The following is a 26,862-nucleotide window of genomic DNA, read 5'->3' as shown; positions in this document are numbered from 1 at the left end:
TTGGATCTTGTGATCAGATCACAGAGCTGTACTTGATAAATAATGATCAAGAAATTAAAATTCATTGATAATCATTTTTCAGTTGTGAATTTTTTTTTTTTTTTTTTCAGAAGGTTTTCTGTATTGTTGCACCAATTGGTATTGACTTGTCAATAATAAATACATCGCAATACAAACCAATGATGAAAGGAGAAAGCACCGCAATGGTCATGTATGGGGCCAAATCCAAAATTACTGGACCCCGTCATGTTTTATAAAGTATTTATCAAAAGAGTATTACCCATTTTGATATTTATTCACTTTTACCAAAATGAGCAGTCTGTATGGTCACCTATGCGATTTTAATTTTAGGCCTTCCAGTGATCCTCAAATAAAAGTACCATATTTTTCTTCCAAAATTATGAAAAAGCATCAACTATATTTAGGGTTTAAGGTTTGTTTCTGGATCAAAATCAGGGTAGAAAGATAAATACAACATAGGTACATGGTTATGTATCCCAAGCTCATGATCAGATTTCATTGTCTAAAAATCACCAAATAAATAATCAATGTAATATTATGCACATAAACCACCATCACACCTCTAAATACGAACACAAAACACAAACCATGCCCTACTCCCCCTAAAGAAACTAACAACTTTCATGAAAATTCGGTTGAACCAACTGCTTGAGCAGAAAGACACTCCATTCCATGACCTTGTCAGTCCCAAATTCAATCAGAGCTCACCAACCAACATACAGAATAAATAAATTGAATAGAAGTAGTTCAAGAAATGGATGTGACTCGGACGGAGTGGTCTGCTGATCCAGTCAAGAAGATTGGCATGGTGGGATGCCAGTCCACTGTCGTTATAGCTGCAGTATGTGGAAGTGTTCTCAAACCCCTCATATGACCTTGAACCTGAGAGCCAAATTAAATATTATGCTTGCATTAGGATGGAGAACACAGGCAGAAAGTTCACTTCAGTGACAAATAGGATGGTCAGGATCAATTAGACTGTGTACACTAAGGTCCTTACTTTAATGGCATTAGTCGCACAAAACCTTCTATTTTTTCAAGGTCATGTTTAACACGTGTTTTATCGCTCTAACAAAGAAAATGATAAAGCAAATTTTTCTAGAAAAAAAATATGTTAAAAATGTTTTTTTTGTTTCATTCTAAATAGAAATAGAAGGAAAAAAAATTCTGATTATTTGTTTTAAACATTATTCTTTGTTATTTTTAACACATTATTTTGCTAAAAAGATATGTTGACGGTCAAGACTTTTTTAGCATGACAATTATATATGAAACATGTCATAATGTATAAATATTTAATAAGCTTGTTTTTCACTGAAAATATGTTGAAAACTTGTAATAAATATCTAATGTATGACACATATACACAATATTTCACCTTTTTCATAATTTTTAATATTATATATATATATAGGGTCCCTATCCGTGGCCAACAGTTTGGCAAACATTTTGGCAAACACTTTTTCAAAACATGGGTTAGAGGTCTTGGAATGGGCTGATTTTTGGTGAGGATGATCTCTACGGTGAGGAGATCATCCTCACCAAAAATCAGCTCATTCCAAAACTTCTAGCCCCATTTTACAAGTTGAAAAATCGTGAACCGTCCATTTTTTGTAAACCATTTTTGATGAGGTTAGAAGTTTTGGAATGGGCTGATTTTTGGTGATGATGATCTCCTCACCATAGAGATCATCCTCACCAAAAATCAGCCCATTCCAAGACCTCTAACCCATGTTTTGAAAAATGTGTTTGCCAAAATGTTTGCCAAACTGTTGGCCATTGAACGCTACTCATATATATATATATATATATATATATATAGGATCCCGTTTTCCCGTTGTTTTCTCCCTTTTTTTCTGGAGTTCTCCAACCCCATTACATGTATATTCCAAAAGGGAAAAAAAAATTCCACAGAAGTTCACCTGATATATTGGTGATCTAACTGAATCAGATGTGACTAATAGGCTCCTCCCGTTACCATCCAACACCATTTCATGTCTGCAGATTTTCTCACTCTCGTTGTTGAAGAACCTACGTGATACACAAAGGTTTTGAAGGTTCTCTCAGCATATTTGGTTGGATGCGTTATGCGGATTATATGAACATAACAATGTGCAGGATGTAATAACCTAATGTAAGTTCAACAAAAAGCCGAGTGTTTGGGGAAAAATGACTTATGTAACAAGGGCACCCATTTTGCAAAAGAAAACGGAGGTGTACCAATCTGGACTGTACAGATGTGTAGGCCGACCACAAGTATCTTGTCAATAAATATTTATTTGTTAGATTAACCTAGTTAGCCTCATTAGTTTGTAAGAGGCACACATATAACACCACAAGGTGTAAGGCATAAGGTGCAAGTGACCAACTGGGCCTATAAAAGGTTATTTTTTAATATATTTTCAATTGTGTTCAACAATTGCCCTGGTCTTCTATCCAAAAAAGAACCCTCATCAAAATAATTCGAATCATCTGTTCCCCTCCTTTATGTAAATATGACTTACATGATCTAGGTAGCATCAACTAGAAGTGTTTTTGAATTTCAAGTTGTCGAGGAACAAAAAATGCTTGTGCATCAAACTCTGAAAAACTTGAGCGTTATGTTAGGACAAAGATTTTTGCTACAGAAATAATATGCTCTGAAATAAATCATTAACCCATTACTGACCATATCAACAACATCATTAAGGTGGCCAACAGTATACCACATTAGCAATATGTAATTATGTATTACTGGATTGAAGTTGCTAAACAAAAAGAGAAAAAGAAAAAATAATAAAAATGCAAGAACACGCAAGAAAAACCATCATGGACATCGCGCTATAATTAGATAAGAGTTATAAAAATCTTACTTTTAAGTGATTAAGTTTTACTTTAAATATTAAAAAATAAAATAAAAAGAGAGATCATAACTTTGTTTCTTATTGTTTCTTTAGTGCTGTTTCGTTTATTTAGATTTTCATATGATCTTGTTTTCATATGATCTTGTGAAGGTTTTTCTCTATAAAAAAAAATGAGTCTTATGCCTCATACAACCTCAAGGCTTAAGCCACAGATATGCCTCAAAACATTGCTTTTGACTAAGTTACACCAGCTGCAGTCTGCAGGGATTTAGAACCCTTAAAAAATATGGGAGAAAATTAAGATCCATTTGAACTTTTCTAATACTCAGATGGAATGCATTACACCATATGCAAGGAGTGTCAAGTTGTGCATGTACCTGCTGCAATCTCTTGACCAAAGAACTTGACCTTGGTTCTGTAGGCTCCATTCAAATATCTGCAATCACACAATAATCCTGAGTTGAATTTCACAAAACATCACAGTAAGGGGGCTTACCTATGAATAAAAACCTCGAGCGAGAAGGCTGACGAAATAATTCAAGTTTAAAGGATAAACTGAAGAGTCTGTCTAGCCTTAGTAAGATTTCAATTCTTACTAAGGGTCGTTGAGCTCACCTTGTGGCATCCAAAAACATGATCCGATGCCACAGGGTTGTAGAGGAAAAAAATTTATGAACTTCGAAAAAAAAATGTTATTTTTTTACCGTTGAATTTTACTTTTTAATATGGGAGTTCCGTGGAAGTTCGATAAATTGTACATTTTCAAAACATTGGATCAAGTCCAAAAAATAATTTGTTTCTAGAAATTTTTTTGGATCTGAGTTTTTCCATGAAATCTAGAGGGATGTTGTGTGGGATTGCCAATGTGGTAATCCATTTGAGCTCAAGGACTCTTAGTAAGAGTTAAAATCTTAAAAAGTAAGGAAAGTGTTTTTCTAGTCTGAATGCTTTTCCAACATGCAGCCCAACATCAAACCAAAAGTAAAAAACGAGTAATTAGAAAGGGAGGGAGGTACTTGCCTTTCCATCAGAACCCAAGCTAAAAATGCTTGTTTCATCAGGTCCAAATAGAACAGAGCTTACAGCGGAATCATGGGCAGGCCAGCCCGTTATTTGAAGGCCCGCAGACATGTCTTCAGCTAGTTAAGAATTATATGTGCTTGTATTTTGTATGCAATATTGGACCCTAGCGAATAAAAGCAATATAGTTATACAAGGATACCAAACATGTGAATCATTCCATCAGTTGCCGAAGCAGCTAAAATCTTCCCATTGTGATTGAAGCAAAGAGAAGTAATTGCAGGAGGATCTTCACCAAGAGGAAGGACTGTCTTCATGAAAGACAAAATTTCGTTATGGCTCAATAACTCCAGTTCAAAACAGAAACCAACAATATGTCAAAATTCAAAGTTTTCTTGGACAGTTAAACATGTACCATAGCCTTCCATGTCTTCATGTTCCAAACTGTTAATGAAGCAAACCCCATTTTGTCAAGATTACTCGAGCCATGCCTACAAGAATAACCACATGATACGAATCACTTGCAACCAAGGAGGAACAAAAAAAAGAAAAAAAAAACAAAAAAAAAAACTGCAAGCATTTACTGAACCACATTCAGATTATTTGATTCTTTACCATAGCTGGGAACTAAAAAGCAGATGAACCAATGTCCTAAAAAAAACTGTTCACAAAGCAGCATGCATCTTCATTGGCAATTCCTTTGCTTTTAAAATTTTACTTATTTCTCCACATTCGTTCTTGCTAGATCCAGACTCTAAGATCCAGTATGGAAGCTTAGAAAACTTTTCCAAGGAAATTATGTCATCCATAAAATGGAATTTCTACCTTCTTGGAATTCACAAAGAACAGCCATTTCTTTTTTGAGGAAGTTTTTCTAAGCCTGTATATAAGCCTAACTGGATACTATTCTTTAATAAATAATTTCTTGTTGCCTAATTCTCTTTGCAATGTTTACAGTAAATTCTATAAAATAAAAAAATAAAATAAATGAAAGAGATTCTTTTTTGGGAAAATTACTTAATGGACCATGATGTAGGGGCTTCTTTCGAAATACCCCCTAACTTTTGGGTGGTAACTTGATAGCCCAATTAGTTAAATCTTTCTTTCTAAATGCCCCCTCATCTTAAGACAAATTTTAAAGTATCTGTTGATAGGCATTTTCGAACCTTGATTGGCACAATTCTTAGCTAGGACGTACACTTCAACCCCTCGAGGCCACAATGCTACATTGTACATCTCAGGTTGCCGATGGTCACTACACTAGTGCGTTCCCTTAGTCATGACAGCACAGTACCAATGCGCCCACGTTGATGGTCATTGTCTTACAGGCGAATGGCATGCATGGTACCCACATGAATGATCCAAGTAGGGGGGAAATATGAGGTCAGGGTTCAATGGGATTTAATGAGATCTAAGATCGCCAAACAAGTTGGCATGGAAAGCCTGGGGGCTACTGCTTCATGTAGCAGAGGTGTCAGAGTCACTGACACCATCCCTAGCATGCTCCCACGTTGACCCCCTACTGACACAGACGACGACAGAAAGGAGGTTAGACTGGGATAGTGACGCATCCTACCTTCCACCTGTCACCTCGTTTGGCACCACTTGTTTCAGACAAGGAGAGAGAAAAGGGCCCTCTATATAAATCAAGTGGTCCCTAAGATGGGACATCAGTCATCAGACCCTCAACTCTCTGCATATTCTTTTGATCCCCTAAGCTCTCTCTCACTCTCACTCTCACTCTCATTCCCACTCTCCACCACTTGGTGTCACACCCCCTTGGTTCAGGTTCAATCAATCCTATTCTGTTTCTTCCTCAATCAAACGGGTGACCATACGGGCACGCGATTGGCTTAAGTGGACATCGAATCCTATTCACCCCACGAATCTACCAGATGCACAAAACCTAATCTACTTTTCATTTTTAACAGTGAAAAGTATCCAAAATACCCTTTCTCATCTCCTTTACCTGAGTTTTTAATAGTTGTTGCGATTCATTCCGACGAAAAGAGAAAAACATATTTATAATTTCAAATATTTAGACTTAACTTATTCAATTCCCATGATTTGTGATGACAAACGAAGAACAGGTATCATACATTTGAAAAGATTAAGACATAAAGTTTAATCTAAATATCCATTTTGCCAAGATAATATATGCATTTCGGGAAGACCTATCCAGTGGCAAGCTCGAAATCTATTCAATGGTGAGGTCATTGCTTGGGAAAAGCAACAAGCTCGTGACTTTTGAGAAGTGACGAGCTCACCATTGGATAGATCTTCTCGAAAGACCAAAACACTTTTTCTAAGATTAGGGTTTGATCCAAAAGTATGTTTCGTCAAGATAATATATGTCAAGATAATATATGCATTTCGGGTATTTCGAGAAAATCTATCCAATGAGAAGTGGCAAGCTCGCCTCTTTTCCCAAGCTCGTCACTTGACGAGAGAGAGAGAGACTTCTGCTCCATAGATGAGATGGTTGTGATTCAACTGTGTTAATTTGTTCACATGAGATCTCCCATGTTAAATCCACACAAAAAAAAGTTCTCTTGGAAGCCCAACCAGAAGGTCAAGTTCCCTAATATTGCATTTTGGGACATTTGGAAGTAGTACAACAGCAGGTCTTCAAGGGGAAGGTGCACTCCATGCGTGAGGTCATTACCACTACTGTGTGGGTCATCTTCTTTTGGTGCAAAGTGTTTGATGAGTTTTAAGAGGCTTTCTTGTAGGATTCTCTCTTCAAATAGGAGATTGTGCAAGGAGAGGAGAGAATGTAAGGTGTGGTGGTTTTTTTCTTTCCTGGTCTGTTGTCTTTTTTCTCTTCATTTTCTTTTTCCCCTTTGTTCCATGTAGGTCTTCTCAACCTCCTCCTATTTTTTCTAATAATTAAATTTATACCTAAAAAGAGAAGGCATCTAGCATCATTCTCTGTAAAGCTTGGAAGCCAACAATTCTTCAATACAGGAAGCAGAACATGAAGATAATCCAACTTAGTATCATTGTAACAAGTGAGAAAGAATTCAACTGGTTTCAAGGGAAGGAGTAAGATGGCTGGTAAAGTACCGTCTAGATGCTGCAGCAGAGACAAAAATCGGCTCCACGGGGCTGCACTTCAGATCCAAGACGCTGCAATACAAAAAATTTACATAAAATACACAAATAACAAGCACAAAAAGGAATAATTGAGATCATGGGCAAAGATTTTGCAATAAGGACCTCGGATATGCTTCAGTTGTGTTGAGATCACAGACAACTCTCTTAGCATCAACATTCCATGCTTTAATGCCACTATCAGCTGTGCCTATGAGAAGCTATTGTCAAGAAGAATGAGGGAACTTGGAAAGCGTGAATTTCTAGCATCAAAAGTATCCAAGCATCAACATCACAAATACTGCAAAAGATTAGTTAAATTACACATCACTAAGATGTTCTATTTTACCCACCAAGCGATCAGATTTGCAGTCCCAGTCAAGTGATGTAATCTCAGCCCCACAATATATGGTTGCATTTCTAGATGTCGGTGTTGATGAATCATATGTCCATATCCTTCATTAAAAACATGTAGTGAAAAAGGAGTGTTAATTTAGTTTGAAACACAATCAAGGAGAACAAAATTCTGTATTGAGGAACCTAGGTTACCCAATTCATTGATATGGTACCGAACCGTGAACCAGTTCGCAGTATGGTTCGTTGTGGGTTCATGATATGTAGCGAACTAATGCGACTCATTTTACACTTTAACATTTTTTCATCACCCTCCACATGTTCTTAATATTTGAGATGTCCCCCTAAATTTTCAGACTGATAATATGCCCATTTGACCTTGGTCTTTATTAATAGACTAATAAAAATGACCATTTACCCTCATTTTCAACATAAAAAGAAAAAACATTGATTTTTTCTTTCTTTCCAAAATCTGCTATCTTCAATCTGTTTTTTTTACCCTACTCATCACTTCAACCTTCAAATGCCCTCATCTCTGTCTACCCCAACGAACCAGGTACATTCTCGAGTGGCAAACCACGAACGAATCAAGCGAACCCATGAATCAGGTAACATAGTGAGGAACAATGGGATTGCAGTAGGACATAATGATCTATTGATTGGTAATCCAGATAAATGAACATGTACAAGTGCATGACACAAAACCCAGTGTTGATAAATGTAATGGGCCCCAAGGCTGTCACATTTATTTTCTTTTATGTAATTTAAACAAGAGAGATTCTATTGCCACACCAACTTTTGATAATTCCACCCCAATGCATATGTAAATCACCAAAGAATTAGCACACATCTTGAGGTGGCATTAGCAAATGTTGGTGTGGCAATAGAAGCTCTCTTTTTAAACAATTGACCTTCCTTTCATGGTAACTACCTGACTGTGCCATCCACAGATGCACTTGCAATATTGTTTCCAGATGAAGAAAAGCGGCACCTACTAATTGGACTTGTGTGGCCTAGGAATGTTTCCTGAAAGCCAAAAAATTGAATGAGTGCTTTGGACATAAACTAGCAAAAAAGTAAATCTGAAAGATGTCTGTGGTAGAAAACATCATTGTTTGGATTACAGGGTGAGGGACCAAATGTAAAACAAAAATGGATTCGGGTTTCAGAAACAAGGGTCGGGATCAGTAGACTCATGAAGAAAAGCTCATAAACAAACACACAACCCTAACCATTAAAACGTGAAATCCAACTGTTGGGATATTTACCTTACGGATACTTGATGAATCCTCAAGATATGTTTTTATGCCAACTGTTGGATTTTGTGTTTTAGCGGCCGGGATTTTTTGTTGTTTATTTTTTACATGACTCTATGGATCCCAAGCAATATAAAAAACACTTGACAAGCAATTTAACCTGGAATTCTACTTTCACTTCCGGGAAGTCATCCTCTCTCTGCATTTCACCATTTTCTGTTGCATTACAGCCAACAAATTACTTAGTTGAGCATAGATAAAAGGAATAAATATAGTAGAAAAATGCACATTATTTGAGAGGTTCGAGCATAAAAGAAAGAGACATTGGATGAAAAGGAGATATCCTGAAACAAAGCGCTTAGGTTAAGAAAGAAAAATGCTTCTACCTGGGCTGTAAAATGAGATGCCTTGCTTCATTTTTCTTTTATTTTCTTTTCAATAAAGGCCTAAACAGAAAATCTCTCTTTGATGTCTAAGAGATTTCTCATTCTCCCTAGACCTAAATACAACCAAATAATAATAAATAAAAAAGGAAGCCCAATATTTTATCTTCAACAACTATATCCCTTTAGTAAAGATGTAGATTAATGTGAATCACTGATGTAGGACAACCCCGGTTTTATCTAACGGCCCATGATTTCTGATGCCCCCCATCAACCACCGATAGCTTAACCAAAAAGACAAGCGCATTTACTTCAAACCATCAAGAGATGGCAAGAATCAAGTTAGGAACAACAACAAACCTGAATAAACGCTTTCTCGAAACATTTGAATAGTATCCTCACTTCCACTATCTCCAACAGGAAGCTTTGCTGAAGAACTGGAATCATGTACTGACTCATATGTGGACGATCCTGTTGAAAGCTTAGCAGAGCCACCAATATTCCCTTCCCAAGCCCCGAGTTCCTTCTCTCCTAAGTGGGAACTAGAATGTGAAGCACTAGTTTCAATAAAGCTCTTGGGTGGAAAATTACCATTATTTACACCCATTCCTTGAGTGCCTATTAGACTGTTGGTAGAGCTACTCTTTTGAAATATGCTTGCTTCCTTTGCCAATGGGATAGTACTGAGAGGGAAAGAAACATCAACACATAATAAGAAACATAAGTAAAAAAAATTAAAATCTTGATAGATAGCCGTATGAAACATAGTTACCTCCGTAACTGGCATATTTGAACCTCTTTTTCCTCTAATAAAGCCTGGAGTTGTGACAACTTAAGATTAAGTTGCTTAATGTCTTTCTTGAGACATTTGACAGTGTTCTTCTCAGTACTGATCTTTAGTAGGGCAGGGGTACGTGGGATGGTTAAGGAAAATAATTGGGAAGTCAAGAAAAACGTTTAACAGCAATATCAATTTATCCTGAAAAATGTCCACTTGGTTTTTACCATATAATAATTTGTATAAGAATGACATTAATAAGATAAATACCTTTCTTCAATAACATCACAACAATCTACCATCTTTTTTTTCTTTTTTCTGTATGTTAACTTCAAATCTAGAACCTTCAATTTGATTATTAAAACAAAGTTAAATACAACATCAAATTCAAAGATGATATTTCAAGTGTTAAGCAACTTGAAGAAAAAAAAACTAGTTTCTTACTCACCAATTTTACAATAACTAGGTTTAACACATCATAATCTATCAAATTTCACTTTAAGATAAAGTATAAAATGGCCTCCCTGATAAAGTCCAGATAAAACCGCCACCAATATGATATAGAATCCAATATTTGTTATCATGTTCGGAAAGAATTCATACCCCAAGTCCAAGATGTAAATTTCTTAATAAATTTATCATGTTTGAATACTATGAGCTCACCATAGATATGACAAAAGTAAAAGTTTATCGTAGTCCCATAAGATCTAAATACAAGTGAACTGGTTATTGAAAAAAACTTATCAAGTTCATATCAGTACCATAGCAATTAACTTTTTGAAGGATATGAGTACCGTTGAAGATCTCGCTTAGAAAATTTCTGAATGAAAGATGTAACGCATCAAACCACTCCTTCGAAAAGTAAATGCGAAATAGAGGATCTAAACTTGGGTTCTTTATATATGGAATGGCTGCATTGTCAATGGTACAAAAATGAGAAATAAGAGACGGATCAAATACACTTATCTAAAAAAAAGGACTAAATAGAATTTATAACAAAAACCAGAGGAAATAAAAAATCAAGTATAGGAAGAGAGGGACCCACCAAACCATGGAATCCAATCCTGGCCTCTTTGCGACAAATTATTACCATTTGTTCCAAAAAATTCTACAACTTTGTCCATCCTTCCTGATTGTACAGCATAAACAACATAGTATCGCAGAATAGACACCTCTAATTTTGTTAGAGTAGAAATAAGTACAGCTTCAGTGGATGTAGAGAAACACTGCTTGAAGAAACTCAGTAGAGCAACTAATTTTTCAGCCTGAAAATTGGGCACATATACTGAGAATATCAAATCTAAGATCTTATCAACTTGAAACCCTTTACCAATATCAGTGGACAACTCCGTCTCGAAAGCTTTGAGAGTATTTGTAAAACCTCTGAACATAAGAAACTCTCTTACAAGCTCCTCTGCATACTGAATGTTCTCCATCCTATCCAGTGAGCCATGCAAAGAAGAGATACTTTAAGGCCTTGTTAACAAATGACATCTAGTATGGTCTCGTTCTAATTTTTCTTTACCGTGTGCAATTTAACACTTAAAACAGCTTCAAGAAAGAGACAAAGTCTGAAAGAGGTCATATTATTATTGACTTCTAGAATATAATATGCATATCATACAGACACTTATAATGAAAACATATTTCATATTATAATACTACTTATGTTTTCTCATTTGCATTTCTCACTATCATATTTTCTTGTCAAAAAATAATTTACAGATCAAGAATCCAGCAGACAGATTAAATAGGGTGATGGACAAAATGTTCCAATGGCCCAAAGAATGAGATGAAAAACCAGGGCAGGATCCTAAAAGAAATTTAGGATAAGTTACACTGAAAAAACATTGATCTAATTTTTGGCATAAAAGGGATGTTTTTCTAGCTATTATTTGACCTAGAAAAGCTTTAATGGGGTAAACTTGAATTGATAAATATTTTCTATGTAACAATGCCTTACCCATGTGTAATACACATGCCGACACAATTTACAAAGGCACATGCTTTACAAGCTAAACATCGCATCCATAGAATTAGTGTAGCACAGAAGGAGATTTGAGATGAACAATATAAAAATAAAACAAAATAAAATAAAAAAGGAGTACAATTGAGAGAATTTAGGAATAAATCCATTTGGAGAATATATAAAGATTGAAATGGTTTGAGAATAGTCCAAGAAAACTAGTAACAACATCAATGAGTGAGGAGAAACACTTATGTGCAAACCAAGGTGTTAAAAGGCCAAGAGTGAAGTAGATGAAAATAGTGAGAAAGGATAAAAAGGCACAAGAATTAAAGGAAGATATGGCTCAAGAGACAGTTGAATGGAAAATCAAGAATTCTTGTCGCCAGCTCTAGTGATTGGGAAAAGGCGTGGATGATGACGAATATTTAGAGATAAAATGGCAATTGTCTTATTCTAAAATATAAAGGGATGTTCATGTTTTAAATTATTCAACATGCTCCTTGCTAAAAAGATTAACATATATGTGCATGTTCCAAATAATTCAACTCGTACACTTGTTCAAAAGATTAACATGTGTATGTTTCAAATAATTCAATGCATATGCTTGTTCATGAATAAATAAACATATGTCGTCACAATCAGTTTGAAAAAGAGAACATAATACATATGAAAGTGCCAACTTCAACCCCCAAGGGTTGGTGAGATGGCCAAGAGCATGCCTTGGGAAGCAGAGGTCATCAGTTCGAAACCCCCCTTAGGGGCCACCCTCAAGGGAGGCCTAGATACCTTGGTTAAAAAAAAAAGAGTGCCAACTTCATAAGTTAGTAAAGTTTGTGAGTAGAAATACGAAGGACGGTTTCAAAACCGAGCTTCCAAAGGGTACACACACAAAGTACAAAAACAATGCTCCTTCCACAATGAGGTTAATGAAATGAGCAATCAATGCGAGAGATCATCATTTCCATTTTGAATTTTCTTGCTTGTGGTGCAAAGCGTTTAAGGAGTTCAAATACCCTTCTTCGGTTTTTTTTTTTTTTATAACTAAATAAAACCCATTAAAAAAGACATAGTTAGTCGAGATGACCAACCAAGCCACATCCGGGTACAAATGAACTAATTATTATTTGTAGTTTATTTGTTATTGTTGATGGTATTTTGATGTTTTCCTTTCATATACTAGGTTGGTCATCTCAATCCACAATTTCTTCTCTAAAAAAAAATCAAAATTTTTTTTTCTAAAACACTTATAAAAAAGAAAAATGAGAAAGTCAATGCTTAGCCAGTATATTCGTGGATTCTTTGTTATTGTTGATGTTATTTTCGTTTGTTCCTTTCCATATGCTTTGTTAGTCATTGTGAAGGGATAAAATTACACTTAATCCAGACTGAACACGTGTCAATGCAAATCTCTATGAAGAACTTGATTTAGTACTGTAGGCACTAAAATTTTAAAGAGTCCCTCATAAAGTTTATAAATCAAAATAAAGTCCTAAACATCATAGTTGGGCCCACAAGTCTAAATTGGGGGTCCATTAATCGAGACGGGCACCATATGTTTGGGTTTGGGTTTTCACAGATAAAGCCCATGATCTAAACAAAACCAAGTGATCCACATAAATATTGGGCCCTACAGCCAAATAAATGAGTTTAGCCTAATAATAACCCATAGAATCCTTAAAATTAGATTTGGAAAAATTTAGCCTTTTAAACAAAGCAATTAAACCTCTTTAAGTTGGGGGTATAATTGGAAAGCTAAATGACCTTTAAGTCTATAAATACAAGAGCCTCTCTCATTGAGAGGGGATCTGGATCACTTTCTCTCAGAAGACAGAAACTCTCCCTCTAGAGAAGAAGCAGCTCTCAAGCCTTCCTCCAAAGACAAAGCAAGATTCTTCAGAGATCCGGACTCCGACTAATGAGAAGATCAAGCATAAAGCCCTTATCCAGAAGCCAAAAAAACATTCTCAACCGATAAAATGCTAAGCCCGGAGAGAAGAAAATCTACAGAAACCTCTATAGAAGATCAGGCACAAAACAAAGTCAACGTCAAAGCATCCTTCTCAACCGATAAAGCGCGAAGCTCGAAGAGAAGAATATCTACATACGTCATCATCACTATTTTTTTGTACTTAACTATTAATCAGAGGAAACACTAAGATCTGTATCTACTTTTCATCAAAAATCAATCAAATCATTTGCGATCATATTTCACGAATCTCGAGTTAGATTTGTTGAAATTTATTGTCGACAAATTTATGGCAAGCCCGATGGGACTATCTCAACCTCTCGTCTTTCAGTCAACTGCAAGAACATCAACCAAAGCATCGATGGCATCTCGCAACGTCAATATTATCACATCAGCTACTGCTGAGAAAGGTAAGAAAATCAATTCTTCCAACCTTGAGTTTGCTCAGGTTATCAGTTGCGATCATCATGTAACGCGAACAATGACGAAAATTGGTGAATCCAAGCTAGTGGAACCTCTCCAGCATCACTCCAAGAAGCGTGCCACAAAAACGGCACTTACAACAAAGGCATTGTGGGCGGATGTTGTAGAAGACAACTTGTTAGATTATGGATCTGATTCGAAGTCAAGCGAGGGATCGTCTAGATCTCTATCGATCACTTCTCCGTCACAAACTCACACCTCTATCAGAGCAGTGATGACAGCTGGAGCGCTAACAATAGAGGAACAAGTGGCTCAGATGACAGACACCATCAACAAATTGACAAAGGCAATGGAGGATAAAAACATTCAGATTACAACTCTTGTTAGTCGTCTGGAGCATAAAGACAAGGAGAATGAATCAAGTGCTAGACCTTCGCATCCTCCAGGATTTACTCCTGAAACGTACACAGTTTCGCGTGAAGAAGAACGAAAAGACTGTGCTGACTCACGTAAAACTACGCGAAACCCACCACAGGGGTCTGTTGCCTCACTTTCCGTTCAACAGTTATAAGCAATGATTACTGACACCATTCGTGCTCAGTATGGGGGCATGCCACAGTTCACATTGGTCTATTCCAAACTCTACACTCAACGCATCGAACAAATGCGTCTTCTAGCGGGATATCAGCCGCCAAAATTCCAACAATTCGAAAGAAAAGACAATCCAAAACAACATATTGCCCATTTCATCGAAACTTGCAACAACACCGGTACATTCAGTGACTTCATGATGAAACAATTCGTTTGCTCCCTCCACAGCAATGTGTTCGATTGGTACACCGACTTGGAACCCAACTCAATAGATAGTTGGGATCAACTTGAAACAGTGTTCCTCGCTCGCTTCTACAGTACTAGAAGAACGGTGAGTATGGTGGAGCTTGCTGCCATCAAACAAAGAAAAAATGAACCAGTCATCGAGTACATTGAACGCTGGAGAAATCTTTCCCTCAACTACATGAATCGACTCTCTCAATCTTCCGCTATTGAGATATGTGTTCAAGGGATGCACTGGCAACTCCTTTACGTCTTAAAAGGAATTAAACCACATACTTTCGAAGAGCTAGCTACTCGAGCTCACGACATGGAACAGAGAATAACTGTGCATCAGACTCCACGACCAAGCGACTCTCGAAGGCAGGAAAAGAAGGATGGCAAGTCCTTCAAAACTAAAGAAGTCTTGTCTACCACCACCACCAAACCTGTCAAGATCACAGGTAAGAGAAGAAAAGATCAGCCAAGAACGGATTCAACATAAGAAAAAGTAAAAGCTTGGAAAACTCTCAAAGAGCTTGAGACAAAAGAGTACCATTTTCCTGATACTGACGTCTTGGGTATGTTTGAAGAACCGTTGAAATTAAAGCTCATTGAACTTCCAATGCCCAAACGACCCGAGGAAGCAGGTCGCAGCAATGATCCAAAGTATTGTCGCTATCATAGGGTGATTAGTCATCCGATTGAAAGATGCTTCGTCTTCAAGGAGAAGATTATGGATTTGGCACGTCAAGAGAAAATTGAACTTGATTGTGTTGAAAATGTTGCTACTTCCAACATGACCTCTGTCACCTTTGGATTTTTTGATCCAATACTCTTGGCAAGTCAATATGCAACGCAGACTCCATTTCCTCAAATCACCAAAGTTTTACCTAAACCATCACAACTCATGCCCGTATATTCCGATGTTGAAAATGCCCATCCCACGCAGGGGGCAAGGCCAAATCTAAGAAAAATCATCACATTTCCCACTCCACCTCAACAAAGACAACAATCTCAGTCAATTTCAAATTCAAATTCAAATATCTCACAGTCTGCTTCAGTTGATGACGAAAGGTGAACAGTTGTCACTCGTCGAAAAAAACGCCCTACATATGTGCCAACTCTTTCTATTTCAAAGCCAAAGAGAAAGAGATGAAAGTCAAAACCAAGTACAGGGTCAAAGAAACGAAATAGAGCAACAAAGAAGAAAACTTTCCAAGTTCCGCCCGCAAACCCCGAAGACATCTTTCAGCAACCTCCCCGTGTGCCGGTTATTCTTCTAGAATTCTTACCCAAGAAACTCTTAAAGGAAGTCTACACGGTTTCATGTCATCAAGTGGAAACGGAAGTGCTAGAAGATGATATTGATGATAAGTCCAAAGAACATCCTACTACTTCTAGTGATGTAGATCAACAACTTGAGAAAGACAATAGCACCTCAGAAACAAATGATTCACAAGTTGACTTGGATTTCTCCAGTGAATTCCAAAAAGTTCAGCATACTTCGAAGCAAAGCTCAACTGAATCAAAACAGGAAGTTCAACCTGACATAGATCCACAACAAGACAGTATGTGCATGACCACAATTACCTTCATTGATGAGGATCTCCAATTGGGGTTTCGACCTCACAATAGGTCTTTTTACGTCACAGGTTATGGAGGGAGAATAAAGTTCAAAGAATCCTCCTGGATTGTGGTTCTGCGGTCAACATCATGCTAATTCGTACCATGAATCAAGTTGCGATCTCGTCGGATCAACTTGCTCGCAGTAAGTTGATGATCACAGGCTTCAACTTGGGTGGTCAGAGAACTATCGGCATGATAAGAGTCAAGTTCTCTATCGCAGATTTGGAATCAACAGCGCTTTTCCACATGATTGATTGTAAAACTTCGTATCACTTATTTCTTGGTCGACCGTGGCTGTATGAAACTGAAGTAATACCATCCACGCTACACCAGTGTTTCAAATATTACCAAGATGGTGTGCAGAAACGTATAGTAGCTGAAGATTAACCATTTGACAAGGCAGAAATATATTTTGCTGATGCAAAATTTTATTTTGAAAGCGACGTCATTCAAGAAGCACTTCAAGTTTCGATACCCACTTCCAGTAAACAAATACCTGGCAAAGGAAAGCATACTATGAATAATGTCGAGAAGGTTTCTCCCGGCCCTCAACTTCAGAAAGAACGAGTAAAGAAGCAAGAACTAGAAACTCAACGGGTTAAGATGAGTCAATCAATGGTGGATGCGTCATCCACAGTTGTGTTGCGAACCCCAATGCTTCGTTACGTGCCGCAATCGCGACAGAAGCCGGGACCATCACCTTTCGAAGAGATTTCTTCAAAGACCAAGCCTTATGTCTCTAAAGTCAAATTGGAGATGCTGAAAGAAGAGTTAACCCTTCCGATTACACCTTTCCAGAAATCTTACATGGTAAGGACACCCGTGGAAAATGTTTTCCCAGCTACGTCAATCACGAAAAGTCATGAAGACAATCTCACAAAAGTAGACTCCAAAAGTTGGTTCGATTCTAAGACTTCAAAGTTATTCGAGATTGCCGGTTATGGGAAAGGTGAACCTGTGCGATTGGGTAAACTATCATAAACTGATCAAATTCATGTCTTAACCGCAACACAAGTCAAACTTGTTCGAGTTGGAGAAAAAGTTTTATTCACATGAGTAGGGGTAGGGTATACGCAAGAGGCTTCAATCAAAATTTCTAAGATAAAGACGACTTCTTCACAATATACTACAATAGAAGTCAGTTGACGTTGTGATGCTGCTAGCCAGTTGACGTTTGTCAACCAATTGACGTTGTCCATTCCTAAGCACTACTGATGAACAGTTCCTTTAAAGATTGGCCAACTAACTGGACAAATAGGTCGTCATATGGTTCTTTTGCCTATACAAATCTTGAGTCTCGTGATTCTGCAAGCTAGTTAACGTTTGTCAGTCAGTTGACGTTATCCACTCCTAAGCATTACTGATGAACAATTGCTTTAGAAATTGGTCAACTAACTGGACAAATAGGTCATCGCATGGTTCTTTTGCGTATACAAATCTTGAGTCTTGTGATTCTGCAAGTCAATTGACGTTTGTTAACCAGTTGACACTATCCATTCCTAAACACTACTGATGACCAGTTGCCTTAAAGATTGGCCAACTAGCTGGACAAATAGGTTGTTGCATGGTTCTTCTGCATATACAAATTTTGCGTTTCGTGATTCTACAAGGCAGTTGACGTTTGTCAGCCAGTTAACGTTGTCCACTCCTAAGCACTACTTTAGAGATTTGCCAACTAACAAGACAAATAGTTCGTCACATGGTTCTTCTGCGTGTACATCGTTTATCACGCAACGCTTTTAACAATTTAACATTGTCCACCATTAAGCAGACTAATAGATAAATGCTCCAGAAATTGACTGACAAGGATTATAAGTTCTCGATTTGTAATTCTCACTACAATTCATAAAAAGAGATATGCGAAGATGATAAAGTAAAAAAAAAAAAGGGGATAAATGACTAAAGTCCATACCTTCCTATGGTTTCAAAGTTGTAGTCAACTTGCATTTGGTTCAAAAGAATCAGATCTTTATATCAATATTACTGATAGTCTTGGATCTGTAAGAAAAAGAGAAGCTCCAATGTTAATTCATTTACAAGTTCTGATCATAAAAAAACAAGACCCAATAAGGAAAAGAGATCAAGTATGACAAAATAATCAAAATTGGAATCAAGTTTCTTGTCAAATTAATCAGTATTATTTGATTTAAATTGATCAATCAGCAAAAGAATTTTCTTCTTCGTAGATGATGATGAAAGTGTAAGCAAGTCTAAATAATTAAGGAGTCGATACTTGATTCAACAACATTGTTTCTTCTCAATTAATTCAGTTTTCAAACCTATCCCAATCTCAAAGAGAGTCCAAAAAGGACTTTACTTTGTTGACAGATATGGATCTTTGGTTTGTTACAACAAAAAAAAAAATTGGTGGGCAAATTACCCTACTCTTTTGGTCTGTTACAAGAAAAAGTCGGTGTGACAATAAAATCTCTAACAAAACCAGTCGATCCAAAGGGTTTATAAATCTCTGTTCATCAACATCCATCAATAGAGGAAAGAGAGTGAAAAGGAAATCGAAGAGTTCGACATCAATAGAACAGGTCGGGATTAAAATTTTAAGACCCGATTCGGCTTGACCCCGTTGACTGTCTACCAAACAGTTGGGTGTGTTCCAACTATTTCTATTATGTGCCTAGAAATTATTATCTTGTATCAAGATTTGATGCATCTTCATGTATTTTATTTTAATTGTTTTAGAGTTTCAATTAGTTAAGGAGTCTTAGGTAATGGGTAAGGGTAGTTACGAATTGTGTAAGAGTTATGGTTAGGGGATAGTTACTTGAATGAATAGAAAAGTGGGTAGTTAAGGTAGTGTTTCTTTGTATTTAAATTCATTATTAGATTAATGAAAGGAAGAAGAGAATTATTATTATTAAAAAGTCCCTTGGGATTTGGAGATTCACCATTTCGAATTGGTGGCTTAGGAGGTCCGATCTCCCTCGAACGAGATCAATTTCAATCTTTTTTCTTCTTTTTATTATTTTTTATGATCCGATCTAAGTAGGTACATAACATTGGTATCAGAGCAGTAGATTCTGAAATGGCGGAAGGAACACGAAATGCCAAACTCAATGAGATGATGGGTTTCTTTAAGGAAACCACAGAGGTCCATGGGAAGATGCTTAATGAGCTAGTGATGAAGGTTTCAAGTTTGGACACCAAAATTGAGCACCTTTCTAAAGAAAAAGGCAAGGAGATAGGAGAGAGTTCCAGTAAGACAATTAACAGACTTGATGAACCTTATTAATTTGATATTGACAAGGGAATTCAAACTCGGACAGTACGACTGGAAGTTCCAAGGTTTACTGGGGTGGATCCAGATGGTTGGCTTTATAGGGTAGAGCAATTCTTCTTACACCAACAGACACCCTCCACACAAAGGCTACTTATAGCCTCCTTTCACATGGAAGGGAAGGCACTCCAATGGTATCGTTGTATGGAACGGTCAGGAGTGATTTCAAATTGGGAATCCTTTGCTTCTGCTTTGCAAGTTAGATTCAGCTCTTCACCATACGAGGATCCAACGGCTATGCTGTCTAAACTGCAACAAACGTTTTCGGTGGAGTAATATCAAACTCAGTTTGAGGAGTTAGCAAACAGAACTGAAGGTCTTAATGAGTCATTCATGGTGAGTTGTTTTGTGGGAGGATTGAAGGAAGAAATTCGTTTGAGTGTTCAGATGTTGAAACCAACAACACTCATTGATGCAATCGACCTCGCTTGCATGCAAGAAAAAAAAAATATTGGCTCAAAAGCGGATGAACAACCCTACAAATGACACCAACACAACCGTTCATTCAGGAAAACCATTATCAGTTGCTCTTAAACGACTCTCACCTGTAGAGATGAAAGAGCATAGAGATCGTGGGTTATGTTATAATTACGATGAGAAATTCTCCCAAGTTCATAAATGTAAAGTTCAGCATCTTTTCCTTTTAGAGGGGAATTGGCCAAAAGAAATGGAGGAAATTGGCGAGTGAGATGATGGAAAGGAAATTGAAGATGAAGGGGGAGGGAATACTTTCTAGATTGAAACCTTGAGAATAAGATTTTTTTACAAGGGGTAGAGAATGTTATGTGCCTAGAAATTATTATCTTGTATCAAGATTTGATGCATCTTGATGTATTTTATTTTAATTGTTTTAGAGTTTCAATTAGTTAAGGAGTTTTAAGTAATGGGTAAGGGTAGTTATGAATTGTGTAGAAGTTATGGAGTTATGGTTATGGAATAGTTATTTGAATGAATAGGAGAGTGGGTAGTTTGAATAACTGGGTAGTTAAGATAGTGTTTCTTTGTATTTAAATTCATTATTAGATTAATGAAAGGAAGAAGAGAATTATTATTATTAAAAAGTCCCTTGGGATTTGGAGATTCACCATCTCGAATTGGTGGCTTAGGAGGTCCGATCCGATCTAAGTAGGTACGTAACAATTTCACATTTCTGCCTTCATAATTTCTGCAGAAATTGGCTTAATATTAATTCTAGAATGGTTTTTCATGGAATCTCACCCAAAAACAAAACAAAAAAAATAATAAGGTCCCACACACATTAACTGTTGTTATCGAAAGATTTTGGTAAATTTTTACCGTCAGATGTTCCGTTTGTTGATGATTTCTTCGATTTTCAAGGTCCAAGGGATCATTTAATTGGGAAAGATTTCAGAAAAAATATTTCTTGGCTTGAATAAATTTTTTTTTTGAATCTTTGGAGCCATTAACGTTGCAAGTCGAAGATTATTTTGAAGAAATCGATGATTGCGGATCACCTATTGGCTTTTGGATTCAGATTGTTTTATCAATTTTTTTTTAAAATAAAAATTTAATTGAAAGAAGAAGGAGAAGAAGAAGAGGGTACCTGTGGGCATGTGTCCAAGAATCGATGTGTAGCAGCAACAGCCCTTCAAGATCAGCCATTAACAGCAGAAGGATTGAAAGAGATTCACCTAACCGGCTCGATCGGTTTGTAGAAGAAGTCCTTCTTGGACACGGTTGTGGGGCAGAGACGTGAAGAAGTAGAGAAGAAAAGAAGGTTTGTGAGAGAGGAGACGACGAGAATCACCGTTATTCGCCAAAGAGCAAGACAGAGCACATCGATTCGTCAAACTCTCAAGAATGAGCAACCATGGAAGAGATTTTGGATTTTAGTTTTGATATAACTTATATCGGCACTCCAACTATTTATTTCTTAAACTCCCACTTTATATCAGCACCCCAATTTTTAATTGTTAAACCTCAAAGATTTTCCACAAAATCGTAAAAGAAAAAAAAATTCGGTAAAAAAGAAAATCATAAAAAAAAAAAAGATAGTAGGCTAATCTTACTAAAGGTCCTTGGTTCACTTTCAATAAACCTAAAACCCATTGTAAGTCCATTCAAAGCTACCCAACCTGATACGAGATGACTCAATTAATATAAACCGACTCAATCGGATATTGAGGCGACGTAGTCATGACATGTCAAACGAGCTATATCAATTGAAGTGGGTTAAAAATCTGAAAAAAAAAAAAAAAAGAAACTCATTTTTTTCAAAACTTTTCCTTTTGAACTTCTAGAGGCCGAGCTTTGAGTTCACCACCTGAGGACATCATCACCATCAAGAATAATAATCGTTGATTGAGATTCAAACTGATCAATGGGTGTGCAATACTTAAAATCCCCTTTCATGGTCGTTACTATCATCAATAAGGACAAATTAATTCTAAAAAGAAATAAGAGATCTTTGTGGATAAATCCCCCAGTCATATCGTCAATCACCATCAGGGAAAATTCGATTTTATTACCTAAACCCTGTTAGTGTCTGAGTTGAAAATTCGAATTGATCTTTTTCGAATTCTGCTGACATTTTTATTTACCACGAGCCTCTCCTTCAATTCAGTCTTCGGTGGAAGAAAAGAATAAAAAATTGGAAATTTTCATTATTTTACACCCGAACTACAATGATATAGTATTACACGTGGCAAAGCCCATCATCATGTGTAGAGATACAAAATTGTCTTGTATGACTCGTACCTTTAATGCCCATACACTTGAGTCTGTTTTGTCTTTTGTCTTTTATAACCTCACATTTATGGTTTAAAAAAATAAAAATAAAAAAATGTTTCACTTCCAAGTCAGACAACTCCACTACTCAAACCGTATAACCAACTACCTCCGTTAATATCAAATCCTAGTTGTTGTAAAACAAAATGTACTCCAATCTCTTCCATTAGTGAGGAGTGGAAGTGGTTTGACCGCATGCACCCTAAGTACATCAAGTTTGAGTCTAAGCATTTGGGGGCCAATGGACCTTAGTATCTCTTAAGCAATACCCATGATTGGGTAATACAGCACATGACCCTCACAAACAATGTTTTAGTCCAACACTTTGAAGACATAACCCAAGCCCACACCGAAGATAAAACGAGGCATACAGGAATAATTAACTGATGGTTCGAAGAAAGAATATGTAAAAAAAATCCTCATGAAAAGATATGTTCAAAATATCAAGAAAATCTTTTCTTGAGGATTGATCAAAGTCGTTTCTCTCATGATTGCAAATCAAAGCCGTGCGTTACCAACTCCTTTAAGCTAAGATACTTGTAATTTTTCAAGTAAACCCGATGAATTTACCAAGTAAATCTTTCAAAAGACCAAGTCGAAAAGATAGAAGAAGTTCGTCTCGCTTGCTTTCTCCGACTACAAATTATCAAAGAAGCAAAGTGGGATCGATCTCAAATTTGAGATCTTCACTAGGCTTCAGTAGCTTGAAAGACAAATACACTAAAAGGTGCAACAAGGAGATCCTTGAGTTGTACTCAGTGTGAGGATGAGAATGCCAACATAAAGGTTAATCTTTCGCTAAAGTATTCGCATGTCTGACAGCATAATCAATAATACATTATCGCCACCTGCATTACCGACCATGCATCCTTGAGGGGGCATTTGTAGGCACCAAAATTTTAAAGAGTCCCTCATAAATTTTATAAATCAAAATAAAATCCTAAACATCATAGTTGGGCCCACAAGTCTAAATTGGGGGTTCATTAATCAGGACGAGCACTATATGTTTGAGTTTGGATTTTCACAGATAAAACCCATGATTTAAACAAAACCAAGTGATCCACATAAATATTGGGCCCTACAGCCAAATAAATGGGTTTAGCCCAATAATAACCCATAGAATCCTTAAAATTAAATTTGGATAAATTTAGCCTTTTAAATAAAGCAATTAAACCTCTTTAAGTTGAGGGTATAATTGGAAAGCTAAATGACCTTTAAGTCTATAAATACAAGAGACTTTCTCATGAAGAGGGGATCTGGATCACTTTCTCTTAGAAAACAAAAGCTCTCCCTCTAGAGAAGAAGAAGCTCTCAAGCCTTCCTCTAGAGATAAAACAAGGTTCTTCAAAAATTCGGACTCCAACTAAAGAGAAGATCAAGCATAAAGCCCTTCTTCAGAAGTTAAGAAAATATTCTCAATCGATAAACCGTGAAGTCCGGAGAGAAGAAAATCTACAGAAGCCTCTACAGAAGATCAAGCACAAAACAAAGTCAACGTCAAAACATCATTCTCAACCGATAAAGTGCAAAGCTCGGAAAGAAGAAAAGCTACATACGTCATCATCACTATTTTTTTGTACTTGACTGTTAATTAAAGGAAACACTGAGATCTATATCTACTTTTCATAAAAAATCAATAAAATTATTTGCAATCATATTTCACGAATCTCGAGTTAGATTTGTTAAAATTGATTGTCGACAAGTACTAAACTCAAGGAGTATACTGATACATATCCTGAGACTTGTACCTTATCATCTTTCACGTGGAATGAAAAAATCAAACGTGGGCTGAAGCCTAAAAGAAATTTAGGATAAGTTGCAATGAAAAAAAAAATATTGATCTAATTTTGGCATAAAAGGGATGTTTTTCTAGCTATTATTTAACCTAGAAAAGCTTTAATGGGGATAAAATCGAATTTATAAATTGGGATTCTATGCAACAAGAATATTTTCTAAGTAATTTTTTATTTTATTTTTGATAACCAAAACAATTTCATTAAAAAAAGGGCGGTCGAGATGACCAACCAAAAGTACAAAGTGATACCGACACAAAGCCTACTCATTACAAAGAGACTCCCATCTAAAAACAAACTCCTCAAAAACACCCCTCTGAAAGCCCCATATAATTTATGCCAGTAAAACAACAACCCGAGAATAAATAGAACCATATCATAGTGAGACTTCTCAACCCCCGAATTTTGTTTCCTATTTCTCCCCTTCCGCAAACCTCGGCAAATTGCAAAGGGAAGCAAGGCCCAAAGAAATCTTTTCCTACCAATAAAAAGCTTATGTTTCTAGCTATGAAAATTAAACAAAGTTGAGGAAGGAAAGACCCAAGTAATTCCAAACAACTGTAGGAAATAAGACCAAATTTTTGTCGTGAAAGAGCAATGAATGAGAATATGATCAATTGATTCCCTACTCGGATGACAAAAGCACAGAAGTTAGGCGAAATGAATTCCCTACTAAGTATGTGATCTAGGGTGAGAAGCTTATTAGAGACAGCTAGGTAAGCAAAAAAAGAAATCATTGAAGGCACCTTTGCCCCTCAAATGGGGGCAACAGGAAAGACTCGAAACTATTAGACTCCGAGGTGGTCTTGGAGGACCTAATAGAGAGCCATTTCTCCTTGTTACAGGTCCATTCCTAACAAGGAACACACATGCTGACACAATTTACGAATGCACATGCTTTACAAGCTAAACAATGCTTTCGTAGAATAAGTGTAACACAAACAGAGACTTGAGATGAACAGTAAAAAAAATGAGTATAATTGAGAGAATTCAGGAATAGCACCAATTGGAGAGTGTATAAAGATTAAAATGGTTTGGGAATGGGCAAAGAAAACTAGTAACACCACCAATGAGTGAGAAGAAACGTTTTGCTACAAATCAAGGTGTTAAAGGCAAAGAGTGAAGTGGATGAAGATAGTGAGAAAGGATACAAAGGCACAACAATTAAATGAAGATATAGCTCAAGAGACAGTTAAATAATAAAAAAACAAGAATTCGTGTCACCAACTCTAGTGATTGGGATGAGGTGTGGATGAGGAAGAATATTTAGAGATAAAACAACATTCAATTTATTCTAAAATATAAAGTGTTGTGTATGTTTAAAATTAATCAACATGCAAGTCCTTGCGGAAAAGATTAACACATTTGTATGTTTCAAATAATTCAACTCATATGCTTGTTAATGAATAATTACACACATGTCGTCACAATCGGTTTGCAAAAGAGAACATACTATGTGCAAGTCCTAACTTCAACCCCCATGCCTCAAGAAGTGGAGGTCATCAGTTCGAATATCCCTTTACGGGCCACCCTCAGGAGAGGACCGGATACCTTGGTTCCAAAAAATGAAAAGCTTCAACTTTGTAAGTTAGTAAAGTTTAAGAGTTGGAAATTTGATGGATGGTTTCAAAACCCACCTTCCAAAGGGTACATACAAAGTACAAAAATAATGCTCCTTCCACTAATGAAATGAGAAATCGGTGCAAGAGATCATCATTTCCATTTTTTATTTTCTTGATTTTGGTGAAAAGCGTTTAAAGAGTTCAAATAAGCCTTCTTCGAAGATTTTTCTTTTTTTGGTAATTAAAATAAAATCCATTAAAAAAATGTATGGTTAGTCGAGATGACCAACCAAGCCGCAGCCGAGTACAAACAAACTAATTACTATTTGTGGTTTATTTGTTATTGTTGATCTTTTCTTTTTGCTATACTGGGTTGGTCATCTCAACCCAAATTTATTTTTTCAAAAATTCTATTACACTTATAGAAAAGACAAATGAGAAGGTTTATGTTTAGCTAATTTATTTGTGGCTTCTTTGCTATTGTTGACTTATTTTTTATGTGTTCCTTTCCCTATGTTTGGTTAGTCCTTGTAAAGGGACAAAATTACACTTGATCCGGACTGAACACGTGTCAATGCAAATCTCTATCAAGGACTTGATTTAGTACAAAACTCAAGGAGTATATTGCTCAATATCCCAGGACTTGTACCATATCATCTATCGTGTGGAACGACTGAGATTTGATCTTATTTGACACAAAAAAGAAAAAAAAAAGTGATCTTAACACTCTTGATTGAGAAGAATGGCCTTACATAGATGAGGATTGACTAGGTAATTAGGATGAATTAAGATTCCTTGGGTTTAATATTTATATATTTAAGCATGTCCCATGTAATGGGAAATGAGGGAAGAGAGACCTGTAACAGGATTTTGCTAAAAATTAGTAGAATGGCTCTTTCGAGAGCGTGGAGACGTAATCGTT

At 36.5% G+C, this 26,862-nt stretch overlaps 1 protein-coding gene across 1 annotated transcript; it reads right to left on the bottom strand.

Moving 5' to 3' along the window:
- Positions 1 to 460: 460 nt before the first annotated feature.
- On the bottom strand, positions 461 to 21,684 carry LOC147391043 (uncharacterized). Its single transcript, XM_086458522.1, has 17 exons — positions 21,402 to 21,684; positions 18,458 to 18,543; positions 10,794 to 11,185; positions 10,538 to 10,659; positions 9,743 to 9,885; positions 9,331 to 9,653; positions 8,748 to 8,803; positions 8,263 to 8,357; positions 7,331 to 7,433; positions 7,104 to 7,198; positions 6,951 to 7,013; positions 4,300 to 4,375; positions 4,087 to 4,195; positions 3,885 to 3,997; positions 3,242 to 3,300; positions 1,944 to 2,052; positions 461 to 903 (listed from the first exon to the last, which is right to left on the bottom strand). Exons 2-17 carry the CDS (start codon positions 18,490 to 18,492, stop codon positions 769 to 771), a joined length of 2,028 nt encoding a protein of 675 aa, XP_086314648.1. The 5' UTR covers positions 18,493 to 18,543; positions 21,402 to 21,684; the 3' UTR covers positions 461 to 768.
- Positions 21,685 to 26,862: the final 5,178 nt, after the last annotated feature.

The sequence above is a fragment of the Akebia trifoliata genome, chromosome 11, assembly GCF_017979445.1.
Source record: "Akebia trifoliata isolate Shusen 1 chromosome 11, ASM1797944v1, whole genome shotgun sequence".
NCBI classification, from domain to species: domain Eukaryota; kingdom Viridiplantae; phylum Streptophyta; class Magnoliopsida; order Ranunculales; family Lardizabalaceae; genus Akebia; species Akebia trifoliata.
The sequence above is the reverse complement of the archived record's forward strand: the minus strand, read 5'-3'. Positions and strand labels throughout refer to the sequence as shown.